Source organism: Cervus canadensis, chromosome 14 (genome assembly GCF_019320065.1).
Source record: "Cervus canadensis isolate Bull #8, Minnesota chromosome 14, ASM1932006v1, whole genome shotgun sequence".
Taxonomy (NCBI): domain Eukaryota; kingdom Metazoa; phylum Chordata; class Mammalia; order Artiodactyla; family Cervidae; genus Cervus; species Cervus canadensis.
In genome coordinates, this window is record NC_057399.1 from 32,435,821 (window position 1) to 32,453,931 (window position 18,111).

Consider the following 18,111-nt stretch of genomic DNA (forward strand, 5'->3'; position numbering starts at 1 on the left):
AAGGGGATGACAGAGGATGAGATGTTTGGATGTCATCACCAACTTGATGGACATGAGTTTGGGCAAGCTCTGGGAGTTGATAATGGACAGTGAAGCCTGGCATGCTGCAGTCCACAGGATTGCAAAGAGTCAGACATGACTGAACCACTGAACTGAACTGATGTGATTTATAATTTAGGAAAGATGTGATGTATTTAAGTTCAAGTAACTTATTATTTGTCACATTTTGCATAATTATATAAAATATGTAAATGTTTTATGTATATATTATTTCCAGGTGAGTGAACATACTTTAATTTATTCTGAGACTTGGTTATGCATTTGTAATTTCTACCTTTTTTGGATTTAATGTTGAAAATAGTAAATCCTAATTTCATGTGTTAATTGTTTGCTGTCTTTTCTTTTAGTTCTGTCTCTGATGGAATTGTAATCACATTGTATATATTACTTACAAAATTTTTTCTTTAAAATAGTGTGTATATTTTCTTTTGTAATTAAGCAGTTATTTAAAAAATGATGGCTGCATTGTATTATAAAGACCTTTCAGGAAGCAAACTAGATGTCCATCAGCAGATGAATGGATAAGGAAGCTGTGGTACATATACACTGTGGAATATTACTCAGCCATTAAAAATAATTCATTTGAATCAGTTCTAATGAGATGGATGAAACTGGAGCCCATTATACAGAGTGAAGTAAGCCAGAAAGATAAAGACCAATACAGTATACTAACGCATATATATATGGAACACATATATATGGAATTTAGAAACCCTATACGATAACCCTATATGCAAAACAAAAAGAGACACAGATGTACAGAACAGACTTTTGGACTCTGTGGGAGAAGGCGAGGGTGGGATGTTTCGAGAAAACAGCATCGAAACATGTATATTATCAAGGGTGAAACAGATCACCAGCCCAGGTTGAATGCATCAGACAAGTGCTCAGGGCTGGTGCACTGCGAAGACCCAGAGGGATCGGGTGGAGAGGGAGGTGGAGGGGGGACTGGGATGTCAATGTATGGCAAAAACCACTACAATATTGTGAAGTAATTAGCCTCCAACTAATAAAAATAAATGGAAAAAAAAAGATCTTTTGTAGTCTATTTAATGAGAGCAGTGTTTATTGTTCTTTAAATTGTGTTACAGTACCTTTACTTATATTTTTTCAATTTAATTTTTATGTAGTTTTTAAAAATGTGTACATATGACGTGAAATTCAAAACAAAGCGGTTTACAAAGTGTCTCTGTTTCTTTCCCAATCTTCCTTCCGTGTGAAGCAACCAGTGTTGTTGGTTTGTTGTGTTTCTTTTCGGGGCTCTTTTTTTTCCCATAAGGACACTGTTTCCTTTCTCAAATAAAGGCCATTTGCATCTTACTTTTTTCCCAGTCAGTATACTATGGAGATGATTCATATCAGTGTATGAAAAATCCCACTGATTTGATAGCTGCAAAGTGTTCTTGTTTATAGATGTGTCATAATTTATTTGAATCATTACAATACTTTTAAGTTGAATCTATTTCTTGAGATTTGCTCCTTGTTTTTAAAGGGTAGATCTTTGAATCATATTCCTTTTTTCAGTCCCCTCCTTTAAGACATGACTTTTTGCCTTTCTTTGGTGAGGAATGGGTCAGGCTTAGTGCCAATATTGAGTGCCACTAAGTCTTCTAGAAGTTACCAGTCCCTTTAAAGAAATGATGAGCTCCCTTCTTTGGGGGTCTAGGGAAGGGAGATCATTATGTATGGGAGGTAGTATTTAAGGAATCCTGAAATTAAAGGTCAATTTCCTTTTAATTAAAAGTCAAAAATCCTGAAATTAAAGGACAATTTTGTTGAAAGTGTGAAGTATAACATGAAAAATTCATAAAACATAAAAGTAGTTCTTATTGGATTAAAAAATGAGCATCCGTGTGATCCTATCCAGGTCAAGAAATAGAACATTGTGCACACCTTCATTGACCTGTTTTATTTACCTCTCCCTTCCATGCCCCTAGTGGTAGCCAGTCTCCTGACCATTGTGGCGTTCATGTTGATTCTCCTTATAGCTGTGTAACCTAATTATGTATTCTTAAACCATCTAGTAAAGTTTTGCTTTTGGGGAGAACTTCCTCCCTAATGCTAGATATCTGAAATTCTGTACTCCTAGGAGCAGTCTTGAAGAAGTGAGGTGGCAGGGAATCCTACACGTCTTGTTTTAAAAAGTTTGAGGCTTCAGTCTGACTATTATTAGGCGAACTTGAGATCTTTTTCGTACCAGGTGATGGAGCTGTATCTTCACTGTTACTAGGATTCAGGAACTAGCTCTGCGTTGGTTCTTTGAGGTACTGCTTCTAAAGCACCTGTTTACTGTGACCTGGGGATGGTTTTGTCTGGAGGTCTTCATGAGTGCTCATTTTCTTCCTACTTGTGTTCCACTGCTGGGCATTTTTAACTGTGTTCATGCTCAAGAGCCCCTGTGGATTGCAAAAAACAAAAACACCTACTTTCAAAGTAATTTTTTGTTTTCTTTTCTTTACTAATTTATAAAAGCTATGGAGTTTATAATCTTGGACTTTATTCATAAATGCTTATTTGTCTCACCCATTTAGGCAGCCTGAAAGCTTGAGCAGGTCAAGTTTTCTTTTTTTATGCAGAATACCTTACATTTTCTATAAACATAGTAGACAGTGGCATGGCATTATACATCCTGCCTACATTAAAAACATAGAATATTCTATATAAAAAGACCATAGAAATAATATGTAGTTCAGTTTTGTAGCTGATTGAACCTTTGAACTTTTGTGGTGCTACTTCTACTGTAACCTAATACATATACAAGTATATATTGAACTGAGACTAAAATTTCATGAACAACACCCTTACTATGTAACTGGTAGTGTTTATTCTGTTCTAATTCATTAAAGATAAATGTTGACCGGGGACTCATTAAGTCATCTGTAGGACCATCAGTAAATCAGTGCCTGCAGTTGAAAGGTAGTATGATTTTCTAGAGGAGGAGGTTAGCTTTGAGAGATTAAGCTGAGTGGGGCAAACCCAGCCCTGGTTTGATTTAGAGCATGGACTCTAGAGGAGGGCAGACTTGGGTGCAAGTCCTGACTCTGCCGTTGGGCCTCAGCCTCCTATAAGACCGGAAGCACTTCCTGCTTAGTGGTTTTGAGGATTATATAAGGCAAGCATTAATACACAGCTGCTGTTATTAGCCATTACGCCTTATTTCAGGACTTAAGAGAGCTTCTCTGACTTCTAGCCCAGTGCTCTTTGTACAGATTGCAGAATCTGCTGTGACATGAGTTATGGGACAGCGTTAAGTAACAACAGGTGGATGGGAATTGCTTCGTTGATCTGCTCACCCTTTGGGATCAGTTTAGGTTACTGTTAAGGTCTGTGCTCTCAAACTCTGCTAGTTTATTAGAGGAGTAGGAACTGCCTGATGGAGAAGGAAATGGCAACCCACTCCAGTATTCTTGCCTGGAGAATCCCAGGGACAGAGGAGCCTGGTGGGCTGCTGTCTGTGGGGTCGCAGAGAGTCGGATACGACTGATGTGACTTAGCAGCAGCAGCAGGAACTGCCTGAAAACATCAGGCGGTCACCATGCTTTCAGTACAGAAGACTTGGTCTTCCTGTTTCCGTTCATGGGAGGGATGTTGAAGATAAAGCTCCGTGTGTGTGTGTATGTATATAATATCAATTCAGGAGAACAGAGAATATATACTCCTGATTCTTCTCTCTGTCTTTTCATATTTCACATTTACAATCTACCCCCTCACGTTTTAGAGAATAACCAGCTTTTGTATTTTGTTTTTTTAATTAATTTTTTTATTGCAGGTTAATTGCTTTACAGAATTTTGTTTTTTGTCAAACCTCAACAGCTTTGATAACAATTTATTCATAAAAGTAACTGAAGCAAATTTAAACAAGAAAAATTCATATAAAATGTTACTGTGAAGAGAAGCCCGTTTATTAACATTTGGTGTTTTTTTTCTTCTAACCTTTTTCATGCATTAAAAAGGTGGTGATAATACTGTATATTCAGGTACCTTGTAATAAAATTAAAAACTGAACTGATTAGAAAGTTCTAGATCAATAAGATGATAAAGGAAAGGAGAAGGGGCACTTTGTTGAATGAGAGAGGCAGTGACCTTTTACTGTCTCTGAGATTGAAGGGTATTCTGCAGCAAGTAAGAGTTTGATTTTAAAACTCTTTCCTGCTTTCTGTTCTTTCTCTCATTTGGTGCACACTCCTGAGATCAGAACAAATGGGTGTTATGCTGCTGAAATTAATATCCCATTAGATCGCTGGTAGAGTTCCTATTTTTTGGTGGAGTACAAAATCTGAGTTGTTTTTAATAGTTCTACTAAACCTGCATATGGACTTGCCAGGTGGCTCAGTGGTAAAGAATCTGCCTGCCAGTGCAGGAGATGCAAGGGACACGGGCTCGATTTCTGGTTTGGGAAGATCCCCTGGAGAAGGAAATGTCAACTTACTCTAGTACCCTTGCCTGGGATATCCCATGGACAGAGGAGCCTAGTGGGCCAAGTCCATGGGGTTGCAAAAGAGTTGGACACTACTTAGCAACTGAACAACAGCAACAGCGAGACATACAAATGCTAGTCAGTGCTTCTCAACTGCTTCAGATTCCTTAGCCAATGTGCTCTCCCAGGTGCTGTGAAGAACCCAGTGTGATGCAGGAAGTAACCTACCCCGCACTGCAGTACTTGGATGGGATGTGCTGTCTGGAAATGAAGACCTAATTGGAGGCCAACCAGTTTTCTTTTCTCCCCACAGATTTTGAAGCCAGCTTCATAAGACTGTTGGACAAAGTAACTAATGGTTCTCGAATTGAAATAAACCAAACAGGTAAGCTCCTGTTCGTCCCATTCCTGAAAGCACTTACATGTACTACTTAAATATTCCTCTATTACTCACTCTTTTTGATGGTATAAATATTGTATTGGAATGGAAAGGTCCAGTTTCCTGTCTGTGATATGATTGTATGAAGACAGTATGTGAAGTTGCCAATTTAAGGGACATATTTTTGACTTAAGGAAGTGAGAAGAGTGAAAATTTTGGATAAACAGACAAACACCTCCTCTCTTTTAAACAATAGAAGTGTTTTATACCTAACTTTATATACAGCTTTTCAATGTCCACTTAGCTTATGTTGTCACAATAAAATCTTAGAACAAACTCTCTGAGGTAGCTGTATGTGATGAATTTTATTTTATTTTTTTATTTTATCTTTTAAAATAAGTTTATATAAGTATGTGCAAAAAAATGTGAAAATCTCTTCCCCTGTTTCCCATTCCATTCCCTCTCCCAGGGGCAGCCATGAGGACTTTGTCCTGATCTCCTTTATATGTATTTGCTTTCATGGGCACTTTTGTATCTCAAACCATCAACAGGATCAGGCTGTTCATAGTGTTCTGCAGCCAGCTGTTTTTTCATTAGCACAGATGTCTCAGGGAATTTGCTTGCCAGGCACATGCAGGTCCATCTCAGTTTTTCAGCCTTACATTGTATTCTGTTGTATGGATACATGATAACTTATTTGACCATTCCCTGCTGATAAACATTTAGGTTGTTTCTAGCTTTTTGTCTAGTTTTTTTTTTTTCCTTCTTTTTTTTTTTCTCACTATTAGAAACTTTTATCTACATTGTGTAGATGATCATGGCAAACATGCTTTGATTGTCTCCATGAGCTATGTGCCTTTGCACATGTGTTCGGCAGAGGAAACTGAACTTTTCTGTGCGTTGGCTCTGTTAAGGGAGAAGACGAGCTTGGCTTTATAAGTGGCCATGGGACTTGATCTGTAGCTGCATTCAGCCATACCTCACAGAGAAGGGGTTTCAGGAGTAAAACATCAGATGCCCTTTGCAAGCTGTGATTGCTTTAGTCTTCCTTGACGCCTTTACTTTGGAAATTGCTGGGGATGTTTTCAGTGATTTTTGTTGGTGATTCAGAGGACAAGAAATTCTGTTGTTTTGGGGTCATAGCTACAGCTTAGTTGAGAAATAAGGTATTTATATGATCCTGCTTCCTTCCACCTCATCTGTCTACCCGCCCTGCCCCCCTCACCGCCTCACTGCTACAACGTGCCCCACCCCCCCACCCCAGCCTTCATTTTGATGATCTGGTTAGTTTCTTATTTGGTTAATTTTCTGGCATAGACAGATTTTGGTGCAGACGTGGTTATAGTCTTTGGGAGTTGGGGGCTTTTGGACCTAAAAGATTGTTTTGTGTCGTAAATAGTATTTAGAATAAGTAAAGTACAGTTTTCCAACTTTGATTAGACTATGATTCTGATTGTGATTATTGTGATTTTGATTTTTTAACATGGTGAAACCTGTATTTCTTGTGTGAAACTCCCAAGAACTGCTTTCCTTTTGGTGATTGAACATAGCTCCTTCCTCTAATGTTAGATTTCTTTATTGGTAGATTGTGTCAGGAGAATTATTAGTATCAAAAATATATTGTGTTCATTTCTTCATACCCCCTGAATCATCTAGCATATTTTATTTGGTTTTTCCTCTAATATGTAAACCTAGTAAGAAATTTTTTGGATGATATGCATATTTGAAAGAATAAAGAAAGATAAAGTGTTTCCACTAAAGCAGTTCAATAATTTTAGACATTTCCATTTGTTACTATTAAATTAAAATAGTTACTATTAATGGAAGTGAGTACCATAAAGTACTTGCCTTCTCCAGGTACCTAGTTTGGTGACTGTGGTATTGGGAAATCTGATTTCCTGGGCCTAGAAGAAGCTGATTGCTGGCACGATGATTTCAGAACATCATTTGTAAACCCCAACTTTGGCACAATCTGAGAGCATGCTGTTGGGCGACTAGGGTGCCTGTTAGGATATATCTCCTCTGTGCCCTGCTGTGATTCTGGCAATTCAGATGGCTTAGGGAGGGGTTTAATTTATTACTGTTTATTAAATTACACTCACAGTTTATTATTGTTACAAGGACTTGACAGTAATGAGTCAGCTTTTAGAGTGAAGCATGTGGGCTCTCAGGAATGGCATTTTGAACTCTTGGATGCCCTTGCCAGACTTTCCCCTTGGGACTGACTGTTTCGTTGCTTTTGTGACACTTTTTTTTTTTTTCCTTCTGCTGACTTTCTTTCCTCTGTTATAAGGAACGACCTTATATTATCAGCCTGGCCTCTTGTATGGTGGGTCCATGGAGCATGACTGCAGCGTTCTTCGCAGCATTGGGTATTATCTGGAGAGTCTGCTCTGCCTGGCTCCATTTATGAAGCACCCGCTGAGAATAGTTCTGCGAGGAGTGACCAATGACCAGGTTGACCCTTCGGTGAGTAGTGAGGCCACACCACGCTGTGATTTTTGTCTCCTGTCACACCTAACTTCTGAGAAACTAGTTCCTGATAAAACACAGTTTATTGTTGAGTGTGTTTGTTTTGTTATTTTTCTTGAAGTTTAGAGATTAATCACTCCAGAATGCAGATGAGCCAAGACTCATAATCCTCAGATTCAGTGATGACTGTTAATCTTCTTCAAGGTGCCTTTCATTGTTATGTCTAAGAACCTTCCGAACAGATGCTTGCAGTCTCATCCTGTTTGACATGAAATATGGCTCTGTTGACTGAAGTGTGTGAGAGTGGAGTTTTCATAAGGTCATGTGATGGTTGAGGCTGAAAGGCAGCAGATCAAAATTTTAGGCAGAGAATAATATCTTCTTGACATGCTGCAGCATAATCTTGACTTAGGCTTCAACTGTACACTTTAGGACTTTCTTCTTCTGAGAAGAGTTTGCAGATTTAGAGAAAGGGCATAAGGGCAGGGAAGGTATATATGAGCTTTGCCAGTTTGTGAGCATCAGCAAGTTTCTTATTAAGCATGCTGCGTGTGTGGGGAGGATAGTTTAATGTGCAACTAGAATATTCATCGTGGCAACCACAGCTGTCTTAATGCCAGTCTGGGATGGGTTTTATTGTGTGTATGTGTGTGTGTGAGAGAGAGAGAGAAAGAAAGAAAGACAGGTTGGGGAGAGGGAGATTGATGGATTGGAGCAGGCTTGCCTTAAACCTTTCATAGTGAGGCAACGATCCCTACCTTTGGATGCTCTGCTATCCAGAGAAGGTATCTTCAAGCTGAGGACCATGATGTGAAGTTCTAGCCGAGGATGCTTGTCTTCACCTCTGCAGACATTAGAACAAGACCCCTGAAGGGGTGGCTTTGGAGGCAGACGTGTGTGGCTTCCCTAACCAGGGAAGCCCAGTTAGGTGGTGCAGTGAGCCCCAAAGCAGAGACTGCTGGTATCCACCAGGGTGCTGGTGAGGTTATAAACATGATCAATCTGTTCTTGGGCAATAAAAGGTTTATTCCTGAATTCTTAGGATTTGGGTACACAAACTCTTCCCAGGATCCAAAGTAGAGTGCAAGATCTGATATTCTTAACTGTATATGAATGCTGCTTAAACTGTGTAGAATTTCAAAGTAATTTCAAGTGGTTGCTTATTTCTCGCATTTTTCCGGAAGATTCTAGGAGATGGGTTCTTCAGTTAAAAGTAAGAGAGGAGACCTCTACTATTTCAGATTGGGAGGGCGAGGGGTAGGTGCCTTGACTCTTGGGAAAAGTCCCTGAAGCAGACAGGCGATGTATCCCAGTTTTGTCCTCTTTCTATAATTGCCAGTGATCTTAAAAGCTGTTATCACTGACAGTACTGAAAATTTACATATTTAACATATTAACAATGCCAAAGATTAATTGACAGATTCCCTAGAAATAGTATTTTATTCTTTCTAGCAGCATATTAAAAGGCTTTCTTGTTGTTTTCATATGCTACAGAACTAAAATGACCTTGGTTAGTACCTGGCTCCAGCCCAGGATAAAATAAATACACCTAATCCTGGATAAAGAGTAACTTCTTCAGCCTGTGGCTTCTTCGTTTTGAACTTTCTCTTTAATGTGTGGTTTCCCCATCAATTTATGTCCACACCTACTGTCTGCATACAGGGATGAATACGATGAGTTCTGCCCATAGGGAATGTGGTTTCATGGGGTGAACAGCTGTGAACACAGCCAGGGAGACCACAACGTTGGATGCCTCTGGGCTCTGGCAGATGCACAAGCCAAGTGCTGAGGGCTGGGGAGGGCTTTCAAGAGGAAGCGAAGCCCCAGAGTCAGTCATGGTTTTAGGAAGATAACTGTAGAGCTGAGAGAAGGGTGAATTGCCAAGGTATCAACCAGTATGAACTTGATGCAGAGGGAAGTGGAAGGGTAGGGACAGATATGAAGGACAGTGTGGAGGGAGGGGTTTCATAACTCGATAACTAATTTGAGATGGGATAGGAGGAAGGGGTCACAGGTAACTCCATGATATCTGTCACAGTTGACTTGAAAGGATAGTGATCAGAAAGAGTTTGAGACAGGAAAGAGGAAAATTGTGATGGGGTGATAGTTGATGTGTCTGATTTTGGTCCTGTTCTCTGGGATATTGGTGGGATATCCGTGGGGGATGTCCAGTTGGGAATTACTGTTTGGAGCCTCAGATCATCAGGATCTTACCTACTGATACTTCACTCTGTAGGAGAATGAGGTTGACTAGTACCGAGGTTGATCTCTGGTGGCTTTTTGGCTCAGTAAGTCTGACAGGTGTTTTTCCCTTGGGCTGCACAGTGTGTGGATGGTGTTGGTGTTGGTGTGTGTATCTGAATTGGTTGTTCTTGTTTGAAACCCCAGAGTTTTTCATTGCAGTCGGTCAGCGTGGCTGTTCCTCCACAACGGCAATCCATCGGAGCTGAGTAGCACCTGCCCTCTTAGGAAGAGGCGTGAGAGCTCTATTTGGACACAGGTCTTAACTGACCTCGTCATTCATTTAATGTCCCTTTCTGGCCTCAGTGGGCCAGTAGAGTTTTGGCCTTATGGTTCCAGGGACTGAGTATAGATGAAGAAGAGGAATAAGTGTGTAAGGAGTGAGTTGGGGAAGAGGAGCTGGAGACAGTGACTGTGGAAATAGAAGGATTTGGAGAAGCCAAGGAGGAGTTGAGTTCTGAAAAACTAGGGATGATCCAAGAGGCAGTCCTTGCAGGAGTTGAGTTGGGATTGGGTAGGGAGATGCAGCAGTGAGAAGTTCTGTTGACCTTTAAGAGAACAGTATCATTAGGGTGCAGGATCATGCACAGGTTCAGAATGAGTAAGAAATAGAACCATAGAAGGTTGGGAGATTCTTCCAGAAGGCTAGATAGGATGTCTCCTTAAGAACTGAGGTTGGGAATTTTTAAGTGAGAGAAACTTGCACTTGTTTGCAGGATGTAATGGAGAAGGAAAAAGTTAAAATGAAAAGGGTAGAGGGGCTTAATAAGGCCACTGACAGATATTCAGAGGATAGAAGCAGCAGTGATGGGATGAGCCTTGTAAAGGGGTAGGGACATTTTGGAGACAAAAAGATAGGAAATGGGGGGATATTTTGAGAAGAAAAATTCTAGGAGGTCTCCTTTGAGTCTCAGTGATTTGATACTAGTGCCCCCAGTTGATATTTACTGGTGCCAGCAGTTGGCCAGATGGTGAGTGAAGAGTCCGTCCTCTTTCAGGGCTGTCCTGGCAGGGAAAAGAAGTAGAGTGAAGTCTGCTGTGTCCCGGCCACTGGTTTAGGTGAACCTCTGTCAGTATCCGTATTTATTTGATTCATGAGGGTTAAGTAGATGTTCTTATCACTGTTTCAGACAAGGGAACTGAAGGGACCAGGTTTCTTCCCTTTTTCTGTTTGTTGTGGTGTGTGCTGAGTTGCTTCAGCCATGTTTGACTCTCTGAGACCCTATGGATTGTAGCCTGCCAGGCTCCTCTGTCCGTGGAATTCTCCAGGAACAAGTACTGGGGAATACTCGATTGCCATTGCCTTCTCCAGGGGATCTTCCTGACCCATAGATTGAACCTGAGTCTCTTAGATCTCTTGGATTGGCAGACAAGTTCTTTATCACCAGGGCCACCTGGGAAGCTATGGGTCTGATCATATTTCTGCCTGTTGACTGATTGGACTGTAAGGGTGATGCCTTTCCCCTGAGGTTCCACTTGGGTCAGACTTTTGCCTTTCCTTTCTGACTGCAGAGTAACAGATAGGTTTCCTTGAAGTAGAACCCACAGACCACCCCTACTTTGCTAGATCCAGTGTGTGGAGCCTGAGGAGGTTATGGAACTTTCCAGTCAGGCCCCTCTTTCTACAGCAGGCAGCTAAAGCCCTGAGGAGAGAGTGTCCAGGCCTCAGAGGCTGTAAGAGGCTGAGTGGGGCTCCAGCCCACAGCTGCCTTTCCAGCCCTTGTCCCACCACGGCGAGGGGCCTGCCCTTCGTGTCAGATGGAGAGTGACCCAGGAGACAGGACCACACCTGGAGTTATATTTGGGCTCCTGACTGGCGCTCAGATTCAATTTGACTTCCTCCTATTTGACTCCAGGTGTGGGTAGGAAGAACCAGCAGGGGTGTTCTGTTCTCTTGCCTTTCTCTTCCCCTGGAGAGCTGGAGGCCACCTAGCTCCAGGAGTTGTGCTCGTGGAGTAACTGGCATCCTTGCAGCCCCCGCCGTTTCCAGAATCTGGCTTGGTCTTCTCCCCAACTGCCCTTTGTACTAGCCTTGACTGAATTATTCTTGGTTTCGGCAATTCCAGATGCCTGTTTTAAGTTTCTGAGTTGTGTGTAGCTTTAATATTTAATTGAAATTAGCTAATCTTTAATGGATTTTCCCAGTAACTGCTTCTGCCCCACCTGATCCATGCTGAACATGTTCCTAGGCTACACAGGTCATTTCTACCTCTGGTTAATTTTCTGATATATGAATATTTAGTTGGGGACTGTTCTCTGCCATAAAGCCCTGTTGGAGTATTGTTCTGTTGAATCTTAGCATGTAAGAGTTGGTAGCAACTTGGAGACAGGCAGGCTGATCTCCTTACCTTAGAGACAAGGGAATTTAGGAGTTGAGATTTTCTTGTTTGAGGCCACACAGCAAACTTGAGCCTGGATTGGGACCAGGGCTTTTTCCCAGAGCCTCTGCTTGCGCTGCTTGCCCTCAATGCTTTCCGTTGTAGGATCAGCCCCCACAGGGCTGAGAAACGTCTCTTGTTCCATCGGGAACAAGCAAGGGATTGCTCTTGTTTCCCCGGTTGCCGCTGAGATAGCAGTCACTGACTTCTTTGAAAACGTGATTTGAATATCACCTTATCCTCTGTGAGGAATCTGCAAATGAATAGGGAAGGATCGCAGGCCTCCTTGGAGTTTTGAAGGAGGAGATGATAACAGTTACACTTGACAGTGTCTTGCCATCAGCTGTGGATGTCTTCATTGCACTTAGGGGTTTGTGTTGTTTGGCGCAGTTTGAGGCTGCCCTCCCTCTGAGACCCCCACTGCCTTGTAGAATCACCACCACCTTTAACTGCCTGTGTGTGGGTGTCAGCAGCTTTCTTACGTAGAACTGTTAGGTTGAATAGTTGATTCACTTTAGCCTGGAGTGCCACCAACTCTAAACATGAAATAGTCATAATAAATAAAGAACACTTAAACAGGCCATTTTTTTGCTTAGTGTTTATACTTGTAAGAATGAGCTGAGGTCTCAGTTTGTTTTCTGTATGAGCCCAGCAGTTTCTTGGTGCTTTTTGCATGGTAGCATGTGATGCTCATGATGACTCATAACGTAGGTGGGTAAAACTATAAATGTGGAAAAGGGGCTCAGAGAAGCCAGTGGCTTATAAAATCGTAGTCTATAGTCAAGAGCAGAGCCAACCCATGCCTTCAGTTGTAAGCCAGCCTCTTTTCTCTTTACCAGACTGCTTCATCTACCTGGAGGCTAAGCCTTAACCTGCTTTGTGGATTCTTCTTTCCATCTCAAGGTTTAACTAAACTTTTTTTTTCCTGAAATTATTCTACAGGTTGATGTTCTAAAGGCAACAGCACTCCCTCTACTGAAACAGTTTGGGATTGATGGTGAATCTTTTGAATTAAAGGTACGAATGTCCAGATTGTTGGTGGCATAAATCAGTATGAAATATTTTCTTACCAACTCACTGGAGGAGCTGTATGGCTCAGTGTGTGTGTGTGTCACATTTGAAGTCACCATTATAAGAAGACCCACAGGATTCTTGAACCTAGCATTGCAGACTTTGAGCTGAAAGGGTCCCTTTAGTAATGACAAGAGTAATGGATATATTGCACTTATTTAGTGGTAGTAGATGTTGTCAGCATTCTACATACATTAACTCCTTGACTCATAACAACTTAGCCAATAAGTCACGGAGCTGGGATTCTGACCATGCTACCTCTCTGATCGAGATCATTTATTTTAATTTGTGTCCAGAGCCTACCAGTCTGAATGTCCCTGAGACTTTTTAGTACTTTACTTTGAAAACCTAGTTGAACTAATTTAAGCATCTGTTTGTTTGTTATTTAAGGGAATTATATCAATCCAGTGTGATAACACTGGATATCTTAAGCTGTTGAGCATCTCCGCTTTTTGAAGTGATGTTTTTTAAACAAGGGAAATTACTTCATTTTTATTTAATAACATAGAGTTTTGATAGACCAGTTAATTCCAGAAGAGGAGAAAAGGGTTCTTGGTGGTTAAGAAGTGGGTAAGCTGATGAGCTAGACTAGTCCCTCATTTTAAGGTTGAGGAAACAAGTTCTGGTGGTGGAGTGACCTCTCTGGCTTTGACTGGAACACGTAGGGTCGGTGTTTACTGCTTTTTCTGACACACCACATGGTCCCCTTGCTCAGCATGTGCCCCTGTGGAGCTAACATTAGGTGCTGTTGATCTTGAAGAGATGGACAAGTTGGATATGAAAGCCTTCTGCATTCTAATGTTGGTTTTCATTCTTGGTGTACACCAGCCTGGCTGGGTGTCATCCACTCTATTGAATCCCAACCTCTTCTTTTTCATTATGCCTACAGGTTGTACGACGGGGAATGCCTCCTGGAGGAGGAGGTGAAGTGTTTTTTTCATGTCCTGTGAGGAAGGTCCTGAAGCCTATTCAACTCATAGATCCAGGAAAGATCAAACGTATCAGAGGAACGGCGTATCCTTTGCACTCGCTTCAGATTTCTTACATTTTTTTCTTTGCCTCAGTAAGATAAGAATGACTCATAACAGTTTACTTCTTCCCAGGGTTATTTACATTTCAGACAACCAGTTCAGTTCAGTTGCTCAGTTGTGTCTGACTCTTTATGACACCATGGATTACAGCACGCCAGGCCTTCCTGTTACCAATTCCTGGAGCTTGCTCAAACTCATGTCCATCGAGTCGATGATACCATCCAACCATCTCATCCTCTGTGGTCCCCTTCTCCTCCTGCCTTCAGTCTTTCCCAGCATCAGGGTCTTTTCAAATGAGTCAGTTCTTCACATCAGATGGCCAAAGTATTGGAGTTTCAGCTTCAGCATCAGTCCTTCCAATGAATATCCAGGACTGATTTCCTTCAGTATTGACTGGTTGGATCTCCGTGATGTCCAAGGGACTCTCAAGAATCTCCTCCAACACCACAGTTCAAAAGCACCAGTTCTTCAGCTTTCTTTATAGTCCAACTCTCACATCCATATATGACTACTGGAAAAACCATAGCTTTGACTAGATGAACCTTTGTCGGCGAAGTAATGTCTCGCTTTTTAATATGCTGTCTAGGTTGGTCATAGCTTTTCTTACAAGGAGCAAGCGTCTTTTAATTTCATGGCTATAGTCACCATCTGCAGTGATTTTGGAGCCGAAGAAAGTGAAGTCTGTCACTGTTTTCATTGTTTCCTCATCTGTTTGCCATGAAGTGATGGGACCAGATGCCATGATCTTCATTTTTTAAATGTTGAGTTTTAAACCAGCTTTTTCATTGTCCTCTTTCACTTGCATCAAGAGGCTCGTCATTTCCTCTTCACTTTCTTCCATAAGGGTGGTATCATCTGCATGTTGGAGGTTATTGATATTTCTCCCTGCAACCTTGATTCCAGCTTGTGTTTCATCCAGCCTGGCATTTTGCACGATGTACTCTGCATACAACTTAAATAAGCAGGGTGACAATATACAGCCTTGACATACTCCTTTCCCAATTTCAAACCAGTCCATTCTTCCATGCCCAGTTCTAACTGTTGCTTCTTGACCTGCATATAGATTTCTCAGGAGGCAGGTAAGGTGGTCTGGTATTCTCATCTCTTTAAGAATTTTCCACAGTTTGTTGTGATTTACACAATCAAAGTCTTTGGCATAATCAATAGAGCAGAAGTAGATATTTTTCTGGAATTCTTTTGCTTTTTATATGATCCAACGGATGTTGGCAATTTGATCTTATGTTCCTCTCCCTTTTATAAATCCAGCTTGAACATCCGGAAGTTCTTGGTTCACGTACTTTTAAAGCCTGGCTCGGAGAATTTTGAGTATTACTTCGCTAGGGTGTGAGATGAGTGCAATTGGATGGTAGTTTGAACATTCTTTGGCATTGCCCTTCTTTGGGATTGGAATGAAAACTGACCTTTGTCCAGTCCTGTGGCCACTGCTGAGTTTTCCATATTTGCTGACATATTGAGTGCAGCTTTAACAGCATCATCTTTTAGGATTTGGAATAGCTCAACTTGAATACTATCACCTCCACTAGCTTTGTTTGTGGTGATGCTTCCTAAGCTTCTCACTCCAGACAACAGTCTTGGGAAAATCTTAACAGTGAACTTATAATTATTGGCTGAGATAGGATATTTTATTATCTGCCTCATCATAACTATATTGACTGATTGATTCACTTATTTTTTTTCAGTTAACACTTAAGCAAACAGTTCCACTGTTTGTGACACTCTCTTGAGGGCTTTGATTTTAGGACCACCAATGCACTGCAGTCCCTGCTTCAGAAGAGCTCATCGTCTGGTGAAGGAAATGAATGTATAGATACATAATGCTGCTATAATGTATAAAGTGATGTAGATGATGTTCAGTGGGTTGGAGGAACTAAGAGTAGAGTGGCATATTTGTCTGGAAGATGTGAGAGAATTGAGTAATAATGAATAATATCTACCATTTAGTAATTGCTTACTCTGCACTATGATAGTTTATATACTTAATTTATTTTTTAAACTATTGAGATGTGGTTGACATACAAAAAAACTGTATATATTTAATGTTTACAACTTGATGAGTCTGGAGGTGTATACACACACACACACACACACCTGTGAAACCATCAACCCAATCAGTGCCATAAACATTTCTATCACATCCAGAAGTTTCTTTTCATCCTCTTTATTATTTTACATTTTTTGTGATAAGAATACTTAAGATTTACCCTCTTAGCAAAGTTTAAGTATGCAATGTAGGCATTACAGTGTATAATAAGTGTCTAGGGCTTATTTAGATTCCTCATATAAATGGGATCATGTAGTATTTGTTCTTATGTTTCTGGTTTATTTCATTTAGCATAATATCCTCCAGGTTCACCCATGTTGTTACAAATGATAACATTTCCTTTTTTGAGGATGGATAACATTATTGTATCCATATACCACATTTTCTTTATCCATTTGCCTGTTGGTAGACATTTAGGTTGCTTTTATACCTTGGCTATTGTAAATAATGCTGAAAAGAATATAGGAATCCATGTATATTTCTTTGAGATCCTAATTTAAGTTTCTTTAGATACATATCCAGAAGTGGGATTGCTGGATCAGATGGTAGTTCTGTTTTTAATTTCTCAAGGAATCACCATACTGTTTTCCATAGTGGCTTCACCAGTGCATGTTCCCACTAGCAGGTACAAGGACTCCCTTTTCTCCATACCCTCACCAACACTTCTTACTTATTTATTTATTTTTTGATAATCACTATCCAAACGAGGTGAGGTGATATCTCAGTGTAGTTTTAATTTGTTGTTCCTTGGTGATTAGTGATTATTGAGTGCCTTTCCATGTTTTAGTTTGCCATTTGTATGTCTTTTTGGGAGAAGTGTCTATTCAAGCCCTTTGCCCATTTTTAAGTAGAGTTGTTTGTTTGTTCACTTTGCTACTAAATTGTAAGACAAGGCGTTCTGTATCTTTTGAGTGTTAATCATATGAATTTCAGACATTTTCTCTTATTACATAGGTTGTGTTTTCACTTTGTTGTTTATTTTGCCTCCTTTTTTTTTTTCCTTTTTGGTATTCAAGAAATCATTGCTGAAGCTAAAAATCTTCCTCACTGTTTTCTTCTCAGAGTTTTACAGTTTCAAGTCTTACTTTTGTCTTTAATTCAGTTTGAGTTTATTTTTGTACGTGGTGTGAAATAAGAATCCTGTATCATTCTTTTGCATATACGTATTGTTTTCCCAACAGTGTTAATTGAAGAGGATATCCTTTCCCCATTGTATATTCTTGGCAACCTAGTTGAAGGTCAAGTGACTAGATATGCGTAGGTTTATTTCTGGTCTCTCTGTTCTGTTGTCTTTTTTTTTTTATGTTAGTACTACACTGTTTTGATTTTGGTAGCTTTGTAACATATTTTGGTATCAGGACCTGTGATGCCTTCAGCTTTGTTCTGCTTGCTCAGAATTCTTTGGCTATTTGGAGTCCTTTGTGGTTTCATATAAATCTTAGGTTTATTTTTTTCCCATTTTTATTAAAAATAAATGTGAGATTTTGATAGTGATTGCCTTGAATCTACAGATTGCTTTGGAAAGTATGGACATTTTAACAATATTAATTTTTCCAGTCTTTGAACATGGACTGTCTTTTCCTCTAAAGTCTTTTAAAATGTCTTTTATCAGCGTTTTGTAGTTTTTAGTGTGTAGGTCTTTCACTTCCTTGGTGAAGTTTATTTCTAAGAATTTAGGTTGTTTTAAATGCTATTGTAAATAGGATTGTTTCTTTGATTTTTTTTGTGGGTAGTTTTGTTGTTAGTGTGTAGAAACTCAACTGATTTTTGTATGGTGATTTTGTATCATGCAACTATATTGAATTCATTTATTCTAATAGTTTTTGTTTTTTGGATGCTGTTCTTTAGGATTTCTACATATAAGATTGACTTCTGCAAAAAGAGATAATTTTACTTTTTCCATTTCCATTTGAATGCATTTTCTTTTTCTTACTTAATTACTCTGGCTAGGACTTCTAGTACTATGCTGAATAGAAATGGCAAGCGTGGGTGTCTATCTT

General features: G+C 40.1%; 1 protein-coding gene across 3 annotated transcripts in view; it reads left to right on the forward strand.

Annotated features, from left to right (window-relative positions):
* The window catches only part of RCL1 (RNA terminal phosphate cyclase like 1), an 88,856-nt gene that overhangs the window by 43,688 nt on the left and 27,057 nt on the right, over positions 1-18,111 (forward strand). For all 3 annotated transcript variants that reach the window (XM_043486869.1, XM_043486868.1, XM_043486870.1), the window contains 4 exons: positions 4,791-4,862; positions 7,150-7,325; positions 12,890-12,964; positions 13,908-14,032. In XM_043486869.1, the coding sequence (XP_043342804.1) occupies positions 7,194-7,325; positions 12,890-12,964; positions 13,908-14,032 (332 nt within the window). In that variant the 5' untranslated portion in view covers positions 4,791-4,862; positions 7,150-7,193. The remainder of the gene's footprint in view (positions 1-4,790; positions 4,863-7,149; positions 7,326-12,889; positions 12,965-13,907; positions 14,033-18,111) is intronic.